Below are 23,230 nucleotides of genomic sequence, written 5' to 3' on the forward strand. Positions count from 1 at the left end.
GTCAGAAATACTGCCAGTACAGTCTCTCTTATAATACGACAGCATTTCTCTTTCTAGTCTTGCCTGAAACAAAGGATTACAAAGAGAGAGAGAGAGAGAGAGAGAGAGTGTGTGTGTGTGTGTGTAGAAAAAAGACTTATATGAAACTTTTTTTTTTTTTTTGGAAAGGGAGCTGAGTTTCTTTTCTATCCACATTGTCCCACTCTCCAGTATTTTCATACAATTCCTTTCAATAATGAATAATTGATTAAAATTCAAGGTCAGAGCCCAAATTCTAATAGTGATACACAGGCTGAACCATTGACTCCAGTAGGACTCTGAACAGGAGTAAGGCTAGGAGTGTGTCAATTCTTGAGCAGGAACCAGACCTGTGCAAAATTTGCCTCTACCAGACGCTGGCTGTGGCTGAACTCTTATTAACCTTTAACCTGAAGACTTGCCTTATGTTTATTTAATTTTCTTGCATTCAAGTTGAAATGCTGAGTCTTTCTAAAAAAATGTTGATATTTGCAGGGAAGTCCTTGATGGTAAAACTGAAAATACACAAAACACTACACAACTCAAATTACCTGTAAAACTGCATGGTATGTTCTACTCATAAATCCCAGCCAGCACTGAGGAAGAAGGAGAGAGCGGTGCCATTCAGAAGGCTGGATACTAACCTGCATGACAAACCGAACAGGACTTAAGTTATATTAGAATTAATTTAACAAGAATGTGATTTACATCCATTGCTAGCATTTTAAGAATAAAGACAAATGATCTTTTTTGTACTTTTTTAACTGTCCAAAGAAAAATAAAATACTAAAGCTAAAGACAATCTAGCTAACTGAATGAGTACTTGAAAGTTTCTATATACCATTCTGAATATAATGGTATTAAGTTTAATAGGTCAAACTCTGCTTCAGCCACACAATTGAAATGCCACTGAACTCAATTACAATTTCTGCAGTGCCATGCAGGTTACATTGCTTTACAAGCATAAGACAATATCCATATGCTCAGAAGAGTTTACAAATTAATGGGCTGATACTACAAACACCCAAGTACAATACTCACTGCTATGATTAGTTTACAGCAGCACTTAGATACTACGCTGATGGATGCTATTTCAATATTCAAATGCTATTGAATTGATAAATTGATCCCAGGGAGGTCAGTGCATTATTCCCAATAGGAAGAACTATACTTAGTAGCGTTGGCAGGTTTGGGCCCTAAACTAAACATATAACAAACAAGGGATGCAACAGAGTAGAGAGTGATTTAGTTCGTTTTTATTTGCAAGTGTGGTTTGGCTTGACAGTTCCAAATGCATTTGTTTTTTCTTTAAATTCAAGTTCTATTTTAGAAGTGCTATGTTACACACAAGAACAGAAGTAAATAACAAAAATGGAAATTAGTTGTGGCAGGTTAATCAAAGTAGTGAGTTTTAAGGAGAGTATGGAAGATGGAGTTATTAGTCAAGATAGCTGCAGTCAGGCAACAGAGTAGATTTGGACTCAATCTTTATAGACAAGCATTTTTTTAAACAAAGGAATTTATCTATGAAATATTCTAGCTTAAAACTCCGACTGGAAATTTCACTGCTGAAATCAAGACAAGATAAGTGGTCTTAATAACAACAACTTCATTTTCTACCCATTGGTAAATTGGTATCCGGCTGTTCATCTCCGCAGAGCCTGCCTCTATTAACCATTCATGAAGCTTAACAACAGTTTGTTTACTAAAGCTGTTGTACTGCACCAGAAAGTAGCTAGCTGCACTGTAATGCAGGGCCAGGGGTGGGCAAACTACAACTGCAGAATTGCCCCCCTCGAGCCCCACGCCACTCCCTGAAGCGGCTGGCATCACGTCCCTGCGGACATGTGTAATGTATGGGTTACATTAAAAAAAAATAATCAAGTGGTGATATGCTAAAAGCCAACTGGATAAAGATTAAATAATTTGTAATATGAAGATTTATATGGATCCATGTTAACATGGGCCCAAACTGGAGAAGCACTGCACCAGAAACTGAAGGATGGGACTGAAGGACCCGACCAGGAGATCAGGGGAGGCGACAATCATCATAGAAGGACTTCTCAGTGCCATTTAATGTGGTAACTTGGGCCCATTTACCTATTCTGTCTTGTCTGTTATCTATCTTAAATTTATGTCCAGATACTAAGTAACAATAATTCTGTCTGAAATTGTATAAAGGTGAAAACTGATTAAGCCTAAATTGGGTTTACTTCTGACTCAGTTTCCCACTCTACATACCCAATCATCAAGACACTTAGACTCCTTTGAATGACATTTTTAATAAAAATCAACGTTAAAGAAATTTTGGTTTGTTAGAATTTACAAGTTTATAGAAATGAGTTTACTAAACAAGCAGATAAAATACTAAAAACTAAATGGTACAAAACTTTTCTCTCTCTGTTTAGCACCTTAATTATAACAACATTTTATTAAAAGAAGATGGAGGATCACGGTTTGGTTCCCTCACCATCCCCTTTTTAACAGCAGTGTTTTCAGGCCCACAACAAAAGCAAGCTCTGTAATTTAAATGACTGCTGTGCATTATGTCATGTCTCACAACATTCCATGGTGGTCAGAAAGAATTAAGTTTTTGTTGTTGCTAGTGTCCAATTAGGTTTACTGTCTGCCTTTACCAAAAACAAAAACAAAATGTCATGACAGCCATTGGAGTCCACTGGAAACAAGTTATTTAATATCTGAGGTTTCCAAGGTAATACATTTTTAATAAAGGAAAAGGAAACATGTTAGGCTGGGTGAGATAGGATAAATTTCTATATCCACTTTTTAAGGTCTATACTTTTCATTTTTAAATTAAAAGAACATGCCAGATTCTCTGTTATACATACCAACACCACACACGTCATATGTAGTCTAAAGCCTACATACAGTAAACAATGCTGTGAGGCTTAATCCCAGAAGGTTATTACTACTCTTTCTGCTTACACAGACTGTAGCCACTGCTCAACATGGAAAGCATTCCAAAGTTCTATGAACTCAAACACACCCTTTCTACATTATTGGCACATCCATTGGTCTTCTCCTTTCCTTTGGCATGGAAAGCATAACCAATAAGTACCTGAGTTCAAGTACATCTTATCTTCTCACGTCCCTCAAATTGTCCTTGATTCTTTTGCATTTCCCTTGTCTTATGTCATTACTTCCCTCATGGACTACAAAAAGGGGATGTTCTTTATTTTTATTTATTTAGATCATTAAAAACAATGCCCACACAAAAGCTGAGTGTCTTGCCAATAATCAGACTTACAATAACCACTGACAAAATTAATATTAAAACACACATAAATTAACTCCAACAGCCAGCAGTTTTAAATAATCAAATGGAGATAACAAAAAAGGAAAAACTCCAGAAAAGCCTCTGACCTCCAAAACATATCCTCATTCTTCTACCAAACGCCCTACCTCAGTATTAATAAAGATGCTATTTGCCCGTCTTGTCACATCTCTAATCTTGTCCCTTCCTCATTAGAGGATCACCAATCTTCTCTAGTGGCTCTTTTTAAATAATTACACCTCAACCCAGATATAACGCTGTCCTTGGGAGCCAAAAAATCTTATTGTGTTATAGGTGAAACCGCATTATATTGACCTTGCTTTGATCCACCGGAGTGCGCAGCCCCTCCCGCAGCGCTGCTTTACCGTGTTATATCCAAATTTGTGTTATATCAGGTTGCGTTATATCGGGGTAGAGGTGTATTACTTTGAATAACTCTCAGTCTCTGTTGACAAGAGTGTCAGGGCTGATGTTCTTTACTCTTGCTCAGAAGTCGGACACTCAAGTCAAATGGCTTTGTTTCTTTTCCCTTGCTTGATGACCACAGCTTTTTATACAGAGCCCTGGTGGATTTAATACCCTCAACATTGGATGTACCATCCTGATGATCTCTGAAACATTGTGGATTTATAAGTACTAACAGGCTTGGATGATGCTGGATCAAACTAGCGCCCTAATACTAGCAAATTCTTTGTGAATATGTAATTTTGGAATTCGACCATGGGACAGGTCTTTTGGAACCCTCTGCAAGGGATCATGGAGCTCTGCCACACCCTGCTCCAGTGGTGTTCTTAGGAAGGTCCTGCCAGGCCAGGCAGCCAGAAGTTTTGAGGAGAATTTCCAGCTTAGATTCAGCAGCAACTCAGGTAGATACTACCAGCAGGGAGCCAGCTACATGCAGCTCAGTCTATTTAGGCTTAACACCTTAAAATAAGGTGTTTTCACTGTCAGATGAGACACAAGCAAAATAGTTGTGCAGGGAGCTCTGGGAAAATACAGAAGGAGCTGCCCTCTATGGTTTTGTACTTTTCTGGGTTTGTATTTTTTTAGTTAACTATTTGTAAAAGTGAGAAGCAAGAATGCAGCTACAGACTCCTGTAAAACTGGTGTCAATTTGGGTAAAACCAGAAGCCATGCAATAAAACCCAAGCCAGAGAGGGGATTTGGATAAATTTTCTATCTCAGCATTTGCCCTGCTATGGACCATCCTTTATGGACAGTGTTCATTCATCCAGAATGAACAGAACAAGGAGTAATGGTCTCAAGTTGCAGTGGGGGAGGTTTAGGTTGGATATTAGGAAAAACTTTTTCACTCAGAGAGTGGTGAAGCACTGGAATGGGTTACCTAGGGAGGTGGTGGAATCTCCTTCCTTAGAGGTTTTTAAGGTCAGGCTTGACAAAGCCCTGGCTGGGATGATTTAGTTGTGAATTGGTCCTGCTTTGAGCAGGGGGTTGGACTAGATGACCTCCTGAGGTTCCTTCTAACCTTGATATTCTATGATCCACTGCAGATACATAGCCAGCAGAGGGCACGTTACATTTTATGAGAATAGCAAAATAAACCCTATTAATTTTGTATGTTTCTTGGCAATATGAACTTAGGATAATACTGTCCAGGCACAAAAGAGCATACTAGAACTAGTTTGGGCTATTGTTCTGAATTTTCCCACTTTATATATCCCAAATATAACTCCTGATGTTACAGGACATTAGGCTGCATAAATCCTTTAAATTATGTGATTATACTAAAACCAAACCAGCACAAAAATGAGCATGGGGTGATCTTCCCTGTGTTTCACAAAGACACATTTCATCATGGTACAACTGAAGAGCTTACTCAGATTGTAAATTCTTTGGAGCAGGGACTGTTTGTCATTATGTGTGTGTGCATGGTGCCTAAGCATCATCATCATCATCTAGTATTTGTATTGTGATGGTGCCTAGGAGTAAAGCCCTGTGTGGGACTTTTTAAAATCCCATTCCCACTATTATGGCAGTGGGTCCTGCAGGACCTGTGGGATCCTAGTCCTGCTGCAGGGCTCTATGCTAGTCCGACACAGGGCTCCACCTGGGAGCCTCAGTCATGGACCAGGACCCCATTGTGCTAGGTGCTGTACAAACACAACAAAAAGGTGGTCCCTGCTTCAAAGAATTTACAATCTAAGTGGGCCCCAAACCTCAATAGCAATATCACAATACAAATAAGAATAATAATACATAATAATGCTAAAGAATTTGGTTCTAATAGGCCTTCTTTGTTTTAAAGACACTCCAGCAATCAGGAATTAAAATGCCACTGTACTTTTGTACCAAAAGACTGCCTCAGATACCATTTATATGTAACGAACACAGTCCACTTCATCTCCATTAAGGAAATAAAAGATTAGCAGCGGAGTAAATGCTTAACAACTTTAATGCATCTAACCCAAAGCATACATTTACAGAACCATCAAAACATATGGGCCATGATGTGAACATATGTGACTATTCCTACTGATTCATTTTCATAATAAAGACAAGTGAAGCCTAAAAGGGATTATTCCCTGTAAGCCCATCATAGATAATGATTCCAAACTGCTGAAACAGTAGCAGGTAATTATTGGCCAGTCTAGCCCAAGTGATAGCACTAAACCTTAAGAGATTTCTTGCACAACACCAGCCCAGATGCATGAGGTGGGCCCTTTAGAAAATAATAAAGTAGACACACATGATTTAAATGACCTTTGACCAATGTGACTACAGTAACTCGAATGTTCTTTCAAAGGCACATTGCCAAGCTTCCTTTACCAAACAATAAAACAGTGCTCAAACTCTTGCGGGGGAGAGACAAGCTTCTCCTTCAAGTCACTAGTGACCAGTAAAGGGCAATACGATACTTCAAACACACCACTGTTTATTGAAGGCATGTTCTGCTTCCCATGAGAAACCAGCTCAAATAACATGGGGAAAAAAATATCCCTGCATCTTAATCTACTCTTGTTGACAGATATTATACCTGCATCCAATGCCTCAGCTAGGATAGCATCTAGGAGATAAACAGTAACAGCCTAGTCCCTTAAGATTTAATAGCAATTACCATTGTGCTATTGTTATAGTTACATTTAAACTGCAGCTAAAATCGTTATTTTTTTTTTACTTGTTTTTGTTTTATAAATACTTGAGCACATGGAACGATTTACATAATATTCCTCCTCCTCGGATACATAACCTAGACCTTTTGCTCAGATATGCACACACACAGAGCAGAACCTCATTAGTCTCTACATTGGATAAGTCTCACAACAAACTTGGTGGCCTCAAGCCCCATTTCTCATCACAAATTTGGAACTCGGTTTTCAAAAAAAAAACCCACATGCAAAAATACAAATGTAATTACATAACTTATTTTCCACATACAGTTACTGCAATTCCCCAAGTAAATATTCACAGTGGTGAGCCCAGAATAAGTCTCTAGAAAATGACAAACCTGAATGTGCCACGGTGGTTATCATTACACTGATAACCTCTAATCCCTAATCAATTAGATGACCACAGAGCACTATTTGGTTGATCTTTTCAATAAAGGATCAAATAAATTAATATTTGCTGCCCCCAAATTAACTTTGATTTTAGGTCTTTTCATTAATGTTAGCTAAGGGCTGTGTCCTTGGAGATGTTATAATGCTGAGTAGCATGCTTCATAGGTTAGACTCTAAGCACTTTCTTTAGTAAAATACTACAGTTATTTTGAATAAGAGAGTCACATGAGGTAGAGAAAACAGATAATGTTCCTGGTAGAGTCTGGCAGCTTTGCAGATATCCGCTTTACATCTGCAGATATAAATTTTGTATCTGTGCAAGGCTCTATGTGTATACTGTATGCTCTCCAGGGAAGAGACTGTCTATTACTCTGGGTTTGTACTGTTCTTGCTTGGTCCCTGGGCACTACCATAATACACACAAAATAATAAATATAGTATGCACATACACACAAATGATATGGATTATATTTTGAAAAGTGACAAATGGTGCCTCAATTTCATTGTGTGAATGTATTATATATATTGGTCCCTAAGGTATGGTCCATCCTATGCAGTTAATGAGGTAGGGGTCCTGCAGAAAAAATAGTATCTGATAATCTAATTAAAGACTGTATCAGAATGCATATGCACAAAGGGGCCTTGTTGAGTTTGCACAGGCAAGGGAAGTTTACTCACGTTGTACAAAGAGAACAGGAGTACTTGTGGCACCTTAAAGACTAACAAATTTATTGAAGCATGAGCTTTCGTGAGCTACAGCTCACTTCTATGTCAGGAGTCTACCCTCACTTGAAACTGGGCGGTTTCAAAGTGAGGACCCGCATGTCTTCCCCCCCACCCCAAAATCCTAGGGTAGGTCTCCTTCAGGCTGCCACCACTCGGTCGATTACGTGGGCCGAGACACCCCTATATTCCCCCTCCCACTCCCCTTTCCAGAGACGTTCCCTGGGGAAATACAGATCCACTCATCGGAGGGAAACCTCCCCCCCTCTCTCTCTCCTAGCCACTGGAAAGAGATACCTGATTCAACTGTTTGAATGCATAGAATGTCACGTTGTACAGTAACAGAGGTTCTTCGAGATGTATGTCCATGTGGCTGCTCCACTTCAGGTGTCGGTGTGTCCCAGCACCGCTGATCGGAGATTTATGTAGCAGTGCCTGCGCGGGTCTCGCGGTGCCGTTGGTGCTGCATGTAACTCGTGCGTGCATGACCCGAGTCCTCCAGTTTCTTTTATACCGCAGAGTCCCTATTGAGAACTCTGAAGTAGAGGGGAGAAGGGCGGGTAGTAGAGCACCCACAGGGACACACATCTCAAAGAACCTCAGTTACTGCACAAGGTGAGTAACCTTCCCTTCTTCTTCGAGTACTGTCCCTGTGGGTGCTCCAGTTCAGGTGACTGTAGAGCAGTGCCCTTCATAGTGATGGGGGGACTTCGGGTTCATTAGCTACCAGAGCTAGGGTTTTGGAGAAAACTCTTGGTGGAGTGGATAGGCCGAATGGTAGTACTCTGTACTGGAAGTGTTCCTGTCCTACCATGAAATGCAGAAATTTCCGGTGAGTGGGATGAATGGTGATATGGAAATAAGCATCTTGGAGGTTGAGGGCTAAAAACCAGTCTCCCTGTTGCAGCGCTGGGAGAATCGTGCCTAATGTGACCATTTTGAACTTTTGGGAGTGTACAAACTTGTTGAACTTCCTTAGGTCCAGGATAGGTCTCCATCCACCGTTCTTCTTCTGGGTCAGGAAATAATGGGAGTAGAATCCCTTCCCTTTGAATTTTGATGGAACTCATTCCATGGCACCTAGTTGTAGAAGATGATTGACTAACAGGTGCTCGTGAGAAGGGTCCCTGAAGAGGGATGTGGAAGGGGGTAGATTAGGTGATCGAGAGGTAAAGGGATGGTATATCCCGACCTATTTCTAAAATCCATTGATCCGATGTTATTGAGACCCAGATGTGATAAAAAGGGAGAAGTCAATGACCAAAAATTGGAGATGGGTCAGGCATAGGTGCTGTCTTGTGAGGAAGGTTGTTCAAATCCTCGACCAACTTTTCAAAATTGTGGTTTTGGAGGAGCTGATTGGAAAGTGGGCGTCTGTGACTGGGGCATTCGTCAACGCTGTGAACGTTGCCATTGATTGTTGTAAGGCTGATGTTGTTGCCGGCTGTTAGAAGAGTCTCTAACTCTTTGATACAACTGGTACCTTCTTCTCTTCACAGGTGGTATATATATCCCCAAAGTGCAGAGGGTGGCCCAAGAGTCCTTCATCGAATGAAACACCTCATCAGTTTACTTTGAGAAAAGCTTTTCTCAATTGAAAGGTAGGTCTTCTACCTTTGTTTGGAGTTCCTTGGGTATACCCGTGGCCTATAGTCAGGATGCCCAGCACATTACTACGACTGTGGCCGTGGTTCTGGCTGCCATATCCATGGTGTCTAGTGATGCCAGTAGGGCTGTTTTGGGTATCAGTTGACCCTCATTGATGATGGCTTGAAATTGTGACTGTTTCTCCTCTGGGAGCTCTGCTGTGAACAAGCTAAGTTTCTTGTAGTTATCATAGTAATATTTTGCCAACAATGCGGAATAATTGGCCACTCTGAATTGTAGGGTGCCTGAAGAGTACACTTTACGCCCAGACAGGTCTAGTCTCTTGTGCTCTTTCTCCTGTGGTGTTGATTTAAACTGTGGTTGTTTGCCGTGTTGATTTGCAGCATTGACCATTAAGGAGCTGGGGGGTGGATGTGCAAAGAGAAAGTCTGCCCCTTTTGAGGTTACATAGTACTTTCTATCCGCTCTTTTGCACGCTGGCGGAATTCAGGCCGGTGTCTGCTAAATGGTCTCCGCTGGATCTAAGATGGCATCATTGATAGGAAGAGCGATTTTGAAGGTAGATGATGATTGTAGTATTTGTACCAGCTTGTGCTGGTTTGTCTGTACTTCCTCTAGCAGGATGTCCTGGCTGTGAGCGACCTGCTTAAACAGCCCTGAAACTGCTTGAAATCATCCGCCGAAGCTGGTAGTGGGGGCATAATAGCCTCTTCTAGGGAGGAAGAATTGTGAGCAGGAGACGTAGTTTCTTGTCTGTGCCGGTTTCTGTGTCCTCTCCTACATCCTGAGCTTCCATGGGCTGCAGTGTGGGAGACACAGGATTAGAGCGCAGTTTGCATCTGTGCGCTGTGGAAGGCCTGGGATGTGGACCCCTTTAAGATACCCAGGGTTCCCAATGTGCCCATGGCCTGGGGAAGACCATAGGGGGGTAAATCCACGGTGATCCGCACCATGGTTGAGTCATCTGGTGGTATCTTGGTCCCATATGGTTCTACAGTGTGCGGTGTGCTTTCGGTGAGGAGTGGTGTGATGAGAAGGTGTTTTGCTCCAGCATGTCCTCCTCATCTTTGCTGGAAGATTGTGCAATGTCATGAGAGCTGTTGGGATCTCCTCCGTAGCCTGTTGGAGAGCCCTTGGTACCAAATATCAGGGAGTGCAATGTCAACGATATCATCGAGCCTTTCTGGTGTAGCAGAGACTGTGTCGGTGCCGATATCCAGGCCATCGGTGTCCCAGGGTCAGCGCTCACCAGTGTCGGCATCGGTGCTGACCGATACTGCAACTGTTTAGTTGGTGCGGCCGGTGCCGACTTGTTTTTGTCCACCCATGCCGACTGCGCGGTCAGTGCTGGGAGCAGAGGCATGGCACCTGAGGAAACGCTCGGTGTCGAGTCCCATTCCAGTGAACTCGATGCCATGGAGGAGGCATGTCTTTGTCTGTGCCTCAACTCAGTCTCCTTTGCTCGGACCTCAGCAGTGCCGGAGGTGCTCGGAACGTCATAGGTGCTCACCTGAGTATATGTCGGCATCAAGTGTAGTGATCTGGCAGGAGACCATCTTTGTTTTCATGGTACTCTCTGAGGAGAAAAAAGTCTTTTTTGGTCTTTCAGAGGGTCTGTCTCCTTACCCATTTGGAGGAGTGCCTAGGGAGGCAGTCTACTTGTGTGACTCTGGTTGGAGGGATTTCTCAATTAAAATAATTTTTAGCTGTAGATCCCTGTCACGTCAGGCTCTGGCTTTCAAATTTTTGCAGTGGGGGCATTTTTGGGAGATATGCCTCTCATCCAGACAGCATACACACAATGAGTGCCCATCTGAAACGGGCATAGCTTCGCGGCAAGAGCCGCAGGGTTTGAAGCCTGGAGAACTAGGCATCTTAACGGGTAACCATCCCCTGAGGGGAAGTAGCTAATGAAATCAAACTTTTTTTTTTCAATAAAGTAACACTAACACTAACTATAACTTTCTATCTGACTATCTAATTAAACTATTTTTCTAATGGTTTTAGGGAAGAGTGCTAACACTGCCCCAGAGCTCCGTCTTCAGCCGAGGACAGTTGAGAAGGAACTGGAGGGCTTGGGTCATGCATGTGCTACATGCAGCACTGCAAGGCGACCCGCGTGGTCATTGCTACCATAAATCTCTGAGCAGCTATTCCGGGACGCACCAACGCCTGAAGTGGAAAACCCACAGAGACAGCACTCGAAGAAGTACCTTAATTAGGCATTTCCTAACTTTTGAGTGCTTGATTTTTCAACCTTAATGTTCTTTTAAAGTATTTTTTATGGATGATTTCATAAGGTTTTTTAATAAAACAAACTGAAAAAAACCCAAAATCTATCATATGACATCACACAGACACCCACATGGGTCATCAGCAGGGTTGGAACAGTTAGATTCACTGAACAGACGTCTGACCCACAGGAGGGCCACATAAACCTAAGTACAACCTTGTGTGGCCCAAACACATTCTACTTATTAAAATAAGATTTAAAGTCACCACTATTAATTTATATTTTAAGTTCAGCTTGTTTTGTATGTATTTAGACATGTTGCTTCTATGTACACTATTCTTTATTTACACACTTCTGTAAACTAAAATGATGTAAACATGACGACAAAACGCTAACGAATCAGCCATTAGTATACTGTATTGAAGCAGCCTGCAGCCCTTACAAAATGCTCTGGTGAGTGTGTATTGCCCATGGGCCGTAAGTTGGAAGTAACTGATAGCAGCTGTAGTAACTGATAGCAGCTGTAGGTCATCTTCTATGTGAACCAGCCACTAGAGCATGCTGAAAGTAATTTTATCAGTGGGTTTCACAGATATTTGCTGACAGCAAAGGAATACAGACACTCAGAAATCTTGGGCTTAATTCCAGCTTCTGGAGTGTTCTCAAGTGGGCACAGAGCCTTCTGCCCCTTTTCTTGCCAAGCTTGACCCCTTCTGGCCGCACTTGTCCCAGATTTGTCTCCTAGCTCCTCATCCCATCCCCAATCTCCAAGTGTGCCCTGGGTTCCTCATCCCAGTCTCAATCTCTCCCTCTGGGCTCCTTGTCAGAATCCCCGTTTTCCCCCAACTTGACTCCCATTCCAACTCTCGATCTCCCTACCTTGGACCCCCTTTTCCTCTCCTCACCCCCAGGCTTCTCAGCCTGGTCATCTTGCCCACTCAGTCCCAATCTCCCCACGCCGACATAAACAGTTCTTTGTCCAATCTATCTTCACTCACTACTTCACCGGCTCCTAATACCAACTTCTACACCTACCCAGTCCCCGTTTCATCCCCTGGCTTCCAGTCCTACTATTCCTCCCTGCCTCTTCAGATCCCAATCTATCCTGCACAGACTTTGACCCAATCTCTACCCTCCCACAAAACTCCCCAGCCCTCTGCATTTCAGTTAGGTTTCCTCCTCCTCCACACTGCCTGTGCCCAGAAGGGAGAAAGCTGAGGGCACTGGAGACAGACTCCTTACTTTCAGGTCCTGTGCCTGATACCACAGCCAGTTCTGGCTGCCAAGAGGAGCAACTGCAGGCAAAATACTGTTCTGCCCCTGCAACTCGGGCTGGGGCATGCTCAGTGCAGATGGATTCTTTGGAGAAATTAGCTGCCAACTAGCAGGTTTCTATGAAGCATGTGTGAACTGAGATTCTTCGGAGCCTTAAAACTTGGTCAATTTTTAATGGCACATCCCTGACCAAATTGGCAACATCCCTGGCCAAACTGCAAGTCCTGCCTCCAAACATGGAGGAGCTAGAACTGCTCAAGAAATGGGTTTAAGCATTATTTAAAATATGAGCAATTTTTTTTCCTAATTCCTAATCTCATTCTTTAGAAACAAGTTTCGCTGAAACTTTAAAAAAAAATCAGCCTCACGCAGACATCTGGCATGGAAAATTTCAGCCCAAAGAGATGAAATTTGGCAAAGTTATAAACAACCGAAAACATGTTCTTATAACAGAGCATGTTGCTCAACCTTGACTATAGCTGGCACTACCAACTTCACCTATAATTATAACTTCCAGTTATTTTTATGAGGAAGAATGGTTACTTCCAGTACAAGGGACAGAGGGAACAAGCATGGCAGTTCTGTCTTCTGAACATTTTTGTTGTTGTTGCATGAATAAAGAAATAGTTTTTGGCATTGTTCTAAAGGCACTTTTAAAATGTACATCTATCACTATGTTGTTACCATGTCTAGAGGAGCTATTCTGGGCCCAGACTTAGATTTTTTACAAAAGATATTTTTATAATCATGTATGCTCTCCTGCTTGTCTAACACATGACAGAATAGACTTGTATAATTCTGACATTCCCATTTATGACCTGTGAAGAGAATCTTCACCCTAAAATGCACATAAGAAGTCTCCCCAGTAATGAAAATTTATCATATTAACTCTTCTTTCTTTTATGAACTCTGAAATCAGAGACTAACACGTCTACTTGTGCTAGTAAATGCTCAAACTGACATGAAAAATGGGAAACAAACATTCATTTCCCAAGCTCTTGTCTAGCTACTTATTTATTTTCCCAGTCTCTGCAGTTTCCAAAGATCAGTTTTTGTATCAACTGTAATGCCATAATTCTAAACTCCCTGTACGATTTGATAACAAGCTCTTTCTTATTTTCTGTAATGATTAACTGGATGTTCATTTCTTGTACCTTTTCCAAAACCACACAAATTTAAACGTTACAGCTCCAGTTTACCAAAGTTCACTGCATAGGATCAGCTACATCAGCATAATATTCCAGGGACTTGGAAACAATTAAAAGATATGCTGTGTTATTACTACCCTAACGAGGAGGCGGCGGTCACTCCCTATGGTGGAATCCCATAATTGTTGTTCAGACACACCAAAATACTAGAGCACTGTAGCTTGATTAGGCACCACTACTGAGAGGAGGAGGGGCAAAAGGAGAATGTCAGTTTCAATTTACGCCAACGATTTTCAGAGGGAGCATTTCAGCAAAGAGAGTATTTTATTAAATGTATTTACACGTTCTATTCACGTTAATTGCCCCTCACAGCAACTTTAGTTAATTATGGTGCATTAAAACATCGCATAGCTTGTAGCTAGTATTTCCTAATTAAAATAAGCAAATGTGACTCTGTGGGGAGCAGGGAGGAGAAAGCAGCACAACATTTCTGAAAAGGGAAGAAAAGCCGAGAATGCTTACCTCATGAATGAGAGCTATTAACATCTGTTGGAAATTGCGCCCTCTGCTAGCCAGAAAACGACTGATAGGTTTGCCATCTTTGCCCATGTGGATTGGAAGGTCATAACATAACAACATGCCAGCTTAAAAAAAAACATATAAGTGCATCAACATAAAATACTGCTAAATAGAGCAAAAAAAGTTTCATGCACAACAGCTGAATACAAATTTTAAGAAAGATCATATAATGTTTCTAAAGTTACATTTTAAAATGAGAGTGACACTGACCAGTGGGGAAAATCATTCTGGAGTCACTTAATGATTCATGTTTCCAATGCTGCTGGGTTTTAAGACTCATCACTTAGAGGATGAGTTCAGACTTTGAGGAAGAGGCAGGGAGAAGGGCAAAGGGAACATTAGTGTTGTAGAGTACATGATTGTTGCATAAACTGATGCACTCTAGGATCTTCATTCAGGAAAACATCGCTATTCAGGACAATATGTAAATACATGCTCAACTTTAATCATGTGCTAAAATGCTGTCCTGAAAAAGTTTGGACTTAAGCATGTCCTGACAAGCTTTTCTGAATCAAGGCCAACACCACATTCAGAGAAAACTACCATACACTTTGAAACATTAGTCAAGGGAGTGATGTGACCAATGACAGGAGCAGCTCACCTGCAAGGCCAGGCTTCAGGCCAGGCTGCTTGTTCCTCTCATACATTTTCAGCATGAAGTTGGGAACTCCTGCTACGGTCTTTCCTTGATCAGAGCGCGTGGCCCCTCCTCTCAGGGCAGAATGATACACTCCACGGGGCATGTTGGACATCTCCTGTTTCACAAGTGATGCCCCAAACTCTTCAAAAGCTGGAGGAAGTGGATGGAAGAAAAAGGTCACGGGCTGAAGAGAGGCCAAAAAATCCCAACAAACCCAAAACCACAGCTTCAGGGCAGTTATGCTTAACTAAACTAGCAACTACACGTTCAGATGAAAGCTCCAAGGTCAGGGATTTAGAACTCCTGGCAAGTCTTCCTGACTCTATGTTCTCCTCCACTCAAACTGCAGCTCAGGAAGCTATGAATAAGTGATGTCAGATGCTCAAACTCAGAAGAAAAATAGCCTGAACTGTTCTCAGTGCTGTTGATCAATGTGTTCTTTGTTTGTTACGCTAATGACACAGTCACAAACTGGGACAATCAGAAATTAAACTGAAATTTACATTTGTCAATGTAAATAAAATGTTCCTTGAAAATGAGGTTTTTTCCTACAGGCTTTTTCACCATAAAAAATAAACAACTGGTACTATAATTTCTCTGAACACAGTTGTAGGTACTGTTTATATGGTGGTATGCTCTCATACTTGGGATTTTTATATTTTATCTGGGTTCAACGGTGTAAAGTAGTAAAGTAATGCTATTGCTTGGTTTCGAAGTTAGATTAAAGTAGCCCTTATGGTTGATGCGTGCAGTGTAACTGCATCCCAACATGAAGCCAACATTAGACCAGCACCTGGCAATGCCGATAGATTTAAGAGTCTGTTATTGCTTTCATTATATGACCAAGTTTTAAAGGATTTATAACAACTGTTCCACATTACTCTTGAAACTCTGGTGTATAAGTTCCCAAACCAGATGCAATGCTGGTTTCCTAAGAATTGGAGCATATATGGCTTGAAAGAGCATTTACCCACTCTTCTGAGATCCTGGCAATACCTGAGGTACCTTGGAACAAGTTAATGGAAAGACACATCTTATCCTGGAACTTCCTTACTTTGGTAATTTTCAGTCAGTACCCATTATTTTAGCAGCATTTCCTTCTTTTTCATTTCTTATTTGTTTTATTAACAGTATAATGAGAAAAAGACTACAAAATGTCATAAAAGAGATCCTTATTTTAGAGATAAATGTGTACCTAGGCAGCTGGGTGTCTGTCCATGGCTAATCATTATTACAATGTCTAATCATAGATTTCTTTAAATCCAAGCTTTTTTTAAAACTGGTTATAACAAAGAACTTGTTGCTTTCAAAATGCCTATCAATGAGTTTGCTATTTCTAATCACAATAGCAAATAAATGCAACCTAATGATCCAGAATGCCAGGCATAAACCAAACAGGGAAACCTAGCTAAACTTCATGAAAGACCACCTGATTCTGAAGCAAATGATAATGAATCATACTTTAAGGGCTGGTACAAACCCGAAGAAAAACAGGCACTACACATCTACCACTGACTGAATAAGAAAAAAATGGATTCAACTGCTGTCCTTTAAAATGTACATACATGACATTGTGTTGTATGCGATGAACTTTTTTTTAAAAAAGGTACAAGTTTCTAGACTGCATATGACACCCACCAAATAACAATCAAGGATTAAATTGGTTTAATGAAAACATGGATGCTTTGTGTGTGCAGACGGTATTATCTCTCTACTCCCATTGCTGATTCTCTTTCTGTCCTCACAGAAACAGAGCCAGCAATGGGAGTACAGAGATAACACAGCTTAGCAGCTGAAATTGACAGTGTTGCTGGGCCCCAAGGAGCTCAGAGAAGTGAAGTTTTCCCAATTTCTGTTTCCTTTGGCTCACACAAATGTAGATGCTAAGAGAGTAAATAAGAAATGTGGTAAAAAGTTGCAAAAAGTCTATGGGTTTATTAGTATTTTTCCTTTCAGCTGTGTAACTGAGGTAACCCCAATGGATTTGTTTGTGAGCAAAGACAGTTTTGCCCTCCAGAGCAGAGGAAGGCTCATGGACAGACAATCCCACATTCAACATGAAGTCCAGGAGAGAAACTGGCTTTTGATTGGAACTCTGGATTTACCTCCAGTTACCAGTGGTTTGAGCATTGGCCTGCTAAACCCAGGGTTGTGAGTTCAATCCTTGAAGGGGCCATTTAGGGATTTGGAGATTGGTCCTGCTTTGAGGATCTCTTGAGGTCCCTTCCAACCCTAATAATCTATGATTCTTCTTCTTCTCTCAGTAAGAATTCATCTCCTCCAGAAGTGGCATATGGAGGCTAGGAAAGAATTTCCCCCACGAAGAGAGGGGAGAGGAAGGTGAGAAGAGAAAGTTCTGAGTTAAGGGAATCATCCAGAGAAGCCCAAGGAGAACAGAGGTCTCAGCCAGAGCTCGTAAAAATCATCCTCTGGAAGCTCCAGTCAACATGGTACCCATTAGCAAGGACATCAGGGAAATAGGGATTGCTGGTCTATACCTTCCCATGGGTTGCCATCTTAGCCAGCAGCAAGGAAACTGCGAATGATCTTGGTAACATTTAACAGCTGTTCAATTAGACCAGGTTCCACAACCTCATCTGTACACAAGTTTTAGTGGTCTCTGAGAGATCTCTATCATTGCTTTGGGCACCCAATATCTTACTCCATCACTAGAGTTGTTCATCCATGTCAATAGCCCTGACTATTGTACAAATAGCCCTTTTCTACAAATAGCCCTTTTAAAAAAAATCTTATTTTCAGTTTTCCTGGCCTCCTGTTAAGCTAAACAACGTCACTCCGGGTGTACTTGCCCAGATTTGTGTCTTTGACAGCAAGCACTGTTCTCATTAGTTTAAATGGCTTACTTAGGGTTTCCCTGTAAAGTTTCCTAAGCGGACTAATGCCTTACATTCAGAGTATGGAAAGTGCTTCCCCACATGGAAGCAGCATATATCCTCCAGTCTGATACCTCCTTGAGAGTCCACACAGGTCCCGGTCAATCCTAATTGATTCCTAATGAAAGGACTTGAGGACCAGAAGATGGTCTCCTTCCCCAGATGCAAGTGGGAGAAGTTCCCATAAAAGAAATATTACATAAAGATGTATTATTTATACTATGGTAGTATCTAGGGACCACATTCATATACTAGGACCTCACTGTGCTAGGAACTATACAAACACATAAAAAGAGATGGTTCCTGTCCTAAGGAGCTTACAGTCCTGTGACTGTTGCACTGCTGACTCTAGTGGATAGCTAGCATTAACACTATAATTAAGTGAACATTTTAAAAATAAGAGTTATTTTTAAGATGAATCAGTTGTACAGATATCAAAATGAACCTGTCAGCCATGGGAGTATCTCTTTATACCTATTTAAGTCTCACTAATGCTTATCGTTACTCTTATTTTTCATATTCACACCTTTATTAATTAACTATGTTTTATACTGCATAATGTCTTAATATTTGATTTTACTTAATGATTTGATTTTAAGTTATTCAGAGCACTATGCACCCTCTTCACATATACATTATCTGGAAAAAATATCAAAGAGTATAACTTACATGAAGCAAATACAAAGTTACAGGATTTATAAATTTATTTCCTGCTGTTTTACTTTCGTTCAAAATTCAGAATTGCCTTAAAATGTTGTCCTTCAGTTCTCTATGTTAGGCCTATATCATAATTAGCGAACAAGTATTTGAAATATAGTAACTTGTAACCAATTATATAACTACAGAAAAGAGAAAAAATGAATAGCATTTACAACAAGAATTCTTAAGTAACATCCTTGAAAACATCTTTATTCACTGCCAGGAGCTCTTAATGTCACTATTATTTAAATTGGTGAAGTGTTTTAGGATATAATTTGTATGGAAGATAAACAAAATAAGGTCTCAATCCCACAAGTCTCTTCATACAGGTAGAACTCTATACCCATATAGCATCACTCAGATTCTAAAGCTGTATAGAAGCTTCCACTTATGAAAGTGCTCTACCTGGCAAAACAGAAGGAAGAGTTAGCGACAACAGTTTGATATATGAAGAGCCAGGAACAGAAAGATCCACCTCCTTCTCCTCCTCTTCATTTATGTCCATCTCTTCTGATGGACCAACTTCTGGTCTTGCCTGAAGGATGACAAAGGCAGCAATAAAACAAAACAAAAGAAAAATAAAAATAGAAATGAACATTGCCTCTTAATCCATGTTTAGTTTCAAGGTCCAGTGTGACAAAGATAAGGATCACTATTTCAGTAAGGAATGCCCTCCAGGTTAATGAATTTAAGTCTTGAAACTGATCAACTGAATGTCTTTCTTCTACCAGGCTGAAGAGTGTATATAGATCACAATAGGCTTATAAAAGCAGTGAGCCATATAAATTCCAAAATATCATTAGTGGTAAAAAATAATCAAGGCATTTGTGGACTGAATGGAAGTATCTGTAGTACTAGCGGGCCTTGGATTTGACTTAGTCTGACCCTTCTGTAACATTTCAGGAAAAGAAAATATTTTATGTTTGTATTGATATTCAACCTATAAAGCACATTTCTAATAGGAACAAAAGTGTTTTTAGTTCTTTTCATTACACTAAAATCTGCAACGTGTTTCTAACTGATTAAGCCTTTAAATAAACAAACATACTAATCTTCTACATTTTCTGATGGGACATTATACCAGGTTCAATTACCAGGATATTGCCTATGTGCCAGCACACAGAGATATATTATTATTGCACTAGCATTTAGAGATCTGTCCTTAATTTGTATCTTCTTTTGTGACAAAATGCCTTCCCTTTTCATTTGTAGGTGTTCACTAAGGGCTTGTCTACACTACCACTTAAGTTGATGTAAGTTATGTTGCTAAGGGGTGTGAAAATGACACCCCCGAGTGACATAAATTACATTAACTTAAAGCAGTGTCCAGACCACGCTATGTCTGCAGGAGATGCTCTCCTGATTACCAGGCTCCTGCCTCTCATTGAGGTGCAGTAATTATGCCAACAGAAGAGTGCTCTCCCCTCGGTATAACATGTCTTCACTGGACATGGGGCAGCTGCGCCAATATAGTGCAGTAGTGTAGACGACCCCTGAGACAAGGTGGGTGAGGTAATATCTCTTATAGGACCAACTTCTGCTTGTGAGAGAGACAAACTTTCAAGCTTACACAGAGCTCTTCATCAGGTATTCACTGAACATTTCTTCACAAGTTTCCATAAAGTATGGTCTCTCTTAAAAAAATCTGTTTATTACATTTTCATGATATACAGCCATAGCACCATATGGAGCCAATTATGTAATAATGTAGGAAATCGAAACATACAGAAGTATTTACCAGAACCATAAAGTAGTAGTGATTACCCATTACTTCCTACACTCTTACATGAGAGTCTCCGTGTACTCTTCCACTGTGTACATGTATTGAGTTAGGAATTTTGCAGGGTAAAATGTAAGAGGAAACAGTCCTTTACATACACATAAAGCCATGAAACAAACAACATAATTTTCTTTCCATCTGCCTCTCCCCAAAAGGAGGAAAAGTACCTTAAAAGTATATGGAACACAGGAAGACAAGATTTTATCTGTAAAAGCAGCAAAGAGTCCTGTGGCACCTTATAGACTAACAGACGTATTGGAGCATGAGCTTTCGTGGGTGAATACCCACTTCATCGGATGCATGACATTCACCCACAAAAGCTCATGCTCCAATACGTCTGTTAGTCTATAAGGTGCCACAGGACTCTTTGCTGCTTTTACAGATCAAGATTTTATCTTGATTCAAAACAAACACCTACTACCTAAATAGGCAAGTTTGTCTCAAACTGAGGTATTAAGCAGGGCTGGCTCCAGGCACCAGCAAAGGAAGCAGGTGTCTGGGGCGGCCAGTAGAAAGGGGCGGCACTCCGTCCATTATTGGGGCAGCACATCTGGATCTCCGGCAGCAATTCGGCAGCGGGTCCTTCAGTCCCTCTCTTCCACTTTGGCGGCGGCTCAATCAGTTTTTTTTTTTTCCTTCGCTGCTTGGGGCAGCAAAAAAGCTGGAGCCGGCCTGGGTATTAAGCATGAGCTCAGGGATTATTACTTTGATACAACTTCCAACAGAGTCTGTCTCTCTAACTACTTCCCTATAATTCAAAGCCTGGTCCCAAACACTCTCAGAATAACAAAAGATACAAATCAAGGACCCTCTCTCACCTGTGTAGCCCCACTTACTAATGAATGAAGTAATAAAACTTGCCTTCTCTCTGATCACAAAGGCATCACTGAACTGTTCAGTTAGCATTCTCCCTCTCTCAGGAGCTTATCCCAGCACTCTCTGGTAACTGTCCCTTTTACTGAGGAGCAACAACCAGCTACATCGCTATGGTGGGTCATTTTGCTTCTGATTCTGCTGTTTGTTAGTTCATCTGGGCTAGCGAACAAGTATTCCTCTCCTTTCCTGTGGTTTTGCTCTTTCCTTTTCCATTTCATTTCTAAAGAAGTGGCGCATACTCTCACTCTTTAAAGTACAAAATGTCTACCTGTTCAGGAAGATGAAGGATGGTGTGTTCTTCAGAACCAAATTCTGACAGAGATTTATATGCTGAAATTGCTACAGTGGAATCCTAGGAAAAAAATATCACAAGCATAGAAGGCATTATTGCTGCATAGTGGAGACAGAACTCATTTGGTTATCCCCTAAACTAAGAGAGTTTATCCACTAACAGTTGAGTGCTGAACTCTTATGAATGTCTTTGTTATATGTAATGAAGTCTCCTGTGAAGCCTATACTCAATCAATAAAGCACAATTGGGGGAAATCCACTATCAAAATCAACACCCTTGTTGGTAGTCTCAACAGAGATCTATTATTAATGGAAATCCTCTCACTCTAAGAGTGGACTCCACCAGGCCAAGGCTAAGACATATAGGGGAAATGCAGGCAATATGGGGAAGCTTCAAGTGGTTTTGACTGCACTGTCCTGGCTCTGAGGAGAAGCAGAAAAATTTGTCTCCAAGGTTGTCAGTCTACCTCCCTTCACAAACGCCAAGATCAGTGAAAGAACTCAGCACTGACAGGCAAGAAAATATTGCAGAAAATAAATAAATAAATGACACTGATACCAATATCTTCAAAGAGGTACGAGGGGAATCCTTAATGTATCCCACTGCCCACCTTAATTAACATTTTCCTGGCACCTCACTTACCTTGCTCTGAGTGTGGCTCCAAAGTGAGCTGACAACTTGAGCTTTAAATTTCTATAAAATTTAAAAAATAGTTAGTTATAGACCGGCACATTGGGCTATTCAGTTTCTATTTAATTAAGTTATATGGACAAAACTGAAGCAAGGAGTTATCAGCAGTTATCAGCAATTGAAAATGTACTGTACATTCAGCATTATGGATTTTTTACAGTGAGGCACTTAGATACCATGGAGATGGCTGCAGTAAAAATACCTAGATACTGTATCTTAGATTATCTCCATCTTTATAATACTTTAGGTGGTAGAAACTATTCTATAAAAATACAAACCAAGGCTCCAGTCCTGCAAACACTTATGTATGTGCTTAATTTTAAGAATGCATGTAGTCTCGTGAAGTCAATGCCTGCATTTGCAGGATGGGGGCTCTCATCTTTTAAAGTCTGTCTACATGGAAGAGCAAACAGAGAAAGGGAGTGTATGCACAAGCAAAAATAGTTTAACAAAAAATGTCACTGCAGGAGACTCAAGGTGGATTTTCACACCTATCCTTTGATTTATTAGCCCAAGGGTGGGCAAACTTTTTGGCCCGTGGCCCACATCTGGGTATAGAAATTGTATGGCAGGCCATGAATGCTCACAAAATTGGGGGCTGAGGTGTGGGATTGGGTGAGAGCTCCTGCTGGGGGTGCGGGCTCTGGGGTTAGGCCAGAAATAAGTTCAGGGTGTGGGAAGGGGCTCCAGTCTGGGGCAGGAGGTTGGGGTGGGGGGTGAGGGCTCCAGCTGGGGGTGCAGGCTCCGGGATGTGGCTGGGTATGAGGGGTTGGGGGTGTAAGAGGGTTCTCCGGGCTGGGACTGACGGGTTTGGAGGGGGATCAGGGCTGGGGCAGGGGGTTGGAGCATAGGAGGGGGACAGAGTCCAGGCTCCGGGTGGCGCTTACCTCAAGCATGTCCCCTGTCTGGCTCTTATGTGGAGGCATGGCCAGGCAGCTCTGCACACTGCCCCATCCACAGGC

General features: G+C 41.2%; 1 protein-coding gene across 3 annotated transcripts in view; it reads right to left on the reverse strand.

Moving 5' to 3' along the window:
- The window catches only part of FOCAD (focadhesin), a 190,689-nt gene that overhangs the window by 49,890 nt on the left and 117,569 nt on the right, over positions 1–23,230 (reverse strand). For all 3 annotated transcript variants that reach the window (XM_045020370.1, XM_045020372.1, XM_045020371.1), the window contains exons 17-22: positions 22,221–22,271; positions 21,555–21,638; positions 19,036–19,165; positions 14,999–15,187; positions 14,341–14,462; positions 570–662 (exon numbers count right to left, since the gene is read on the reverse strand). In XM_045020370.1, the coding sequence (XP_044876305.1) occupies positions 570–662; positions 14,341–14,462; positions 14,999–15,187; positions 19,036–19,165; positions 21,555–21,638; positions 22,221–22,271 (669 nt within the window). The remainder of the gene's footprint in view (positions 1–569; positions 663–14,340; positions 14,463–14,998; positions 15,188–19,035; positions 19,166–21,554; positions 21,639–22,220; positions 22,272–23,230) is intronic.

Source organism: Mauremys mutica, chromosome 6 (assembly GCF_020497125.1).
Source record: "Mauremys mutica isolate MM-2020 ecotype Southern chromosome 6, ASM2049712v1, whole genome shotgun sequence".
In the NCBI taxonomy this organism is placed as follows: Eukaryota; Metazoa; Chordata; order Testudines; family Geoemydidae; genus Mauremys; species Mauremys mutica.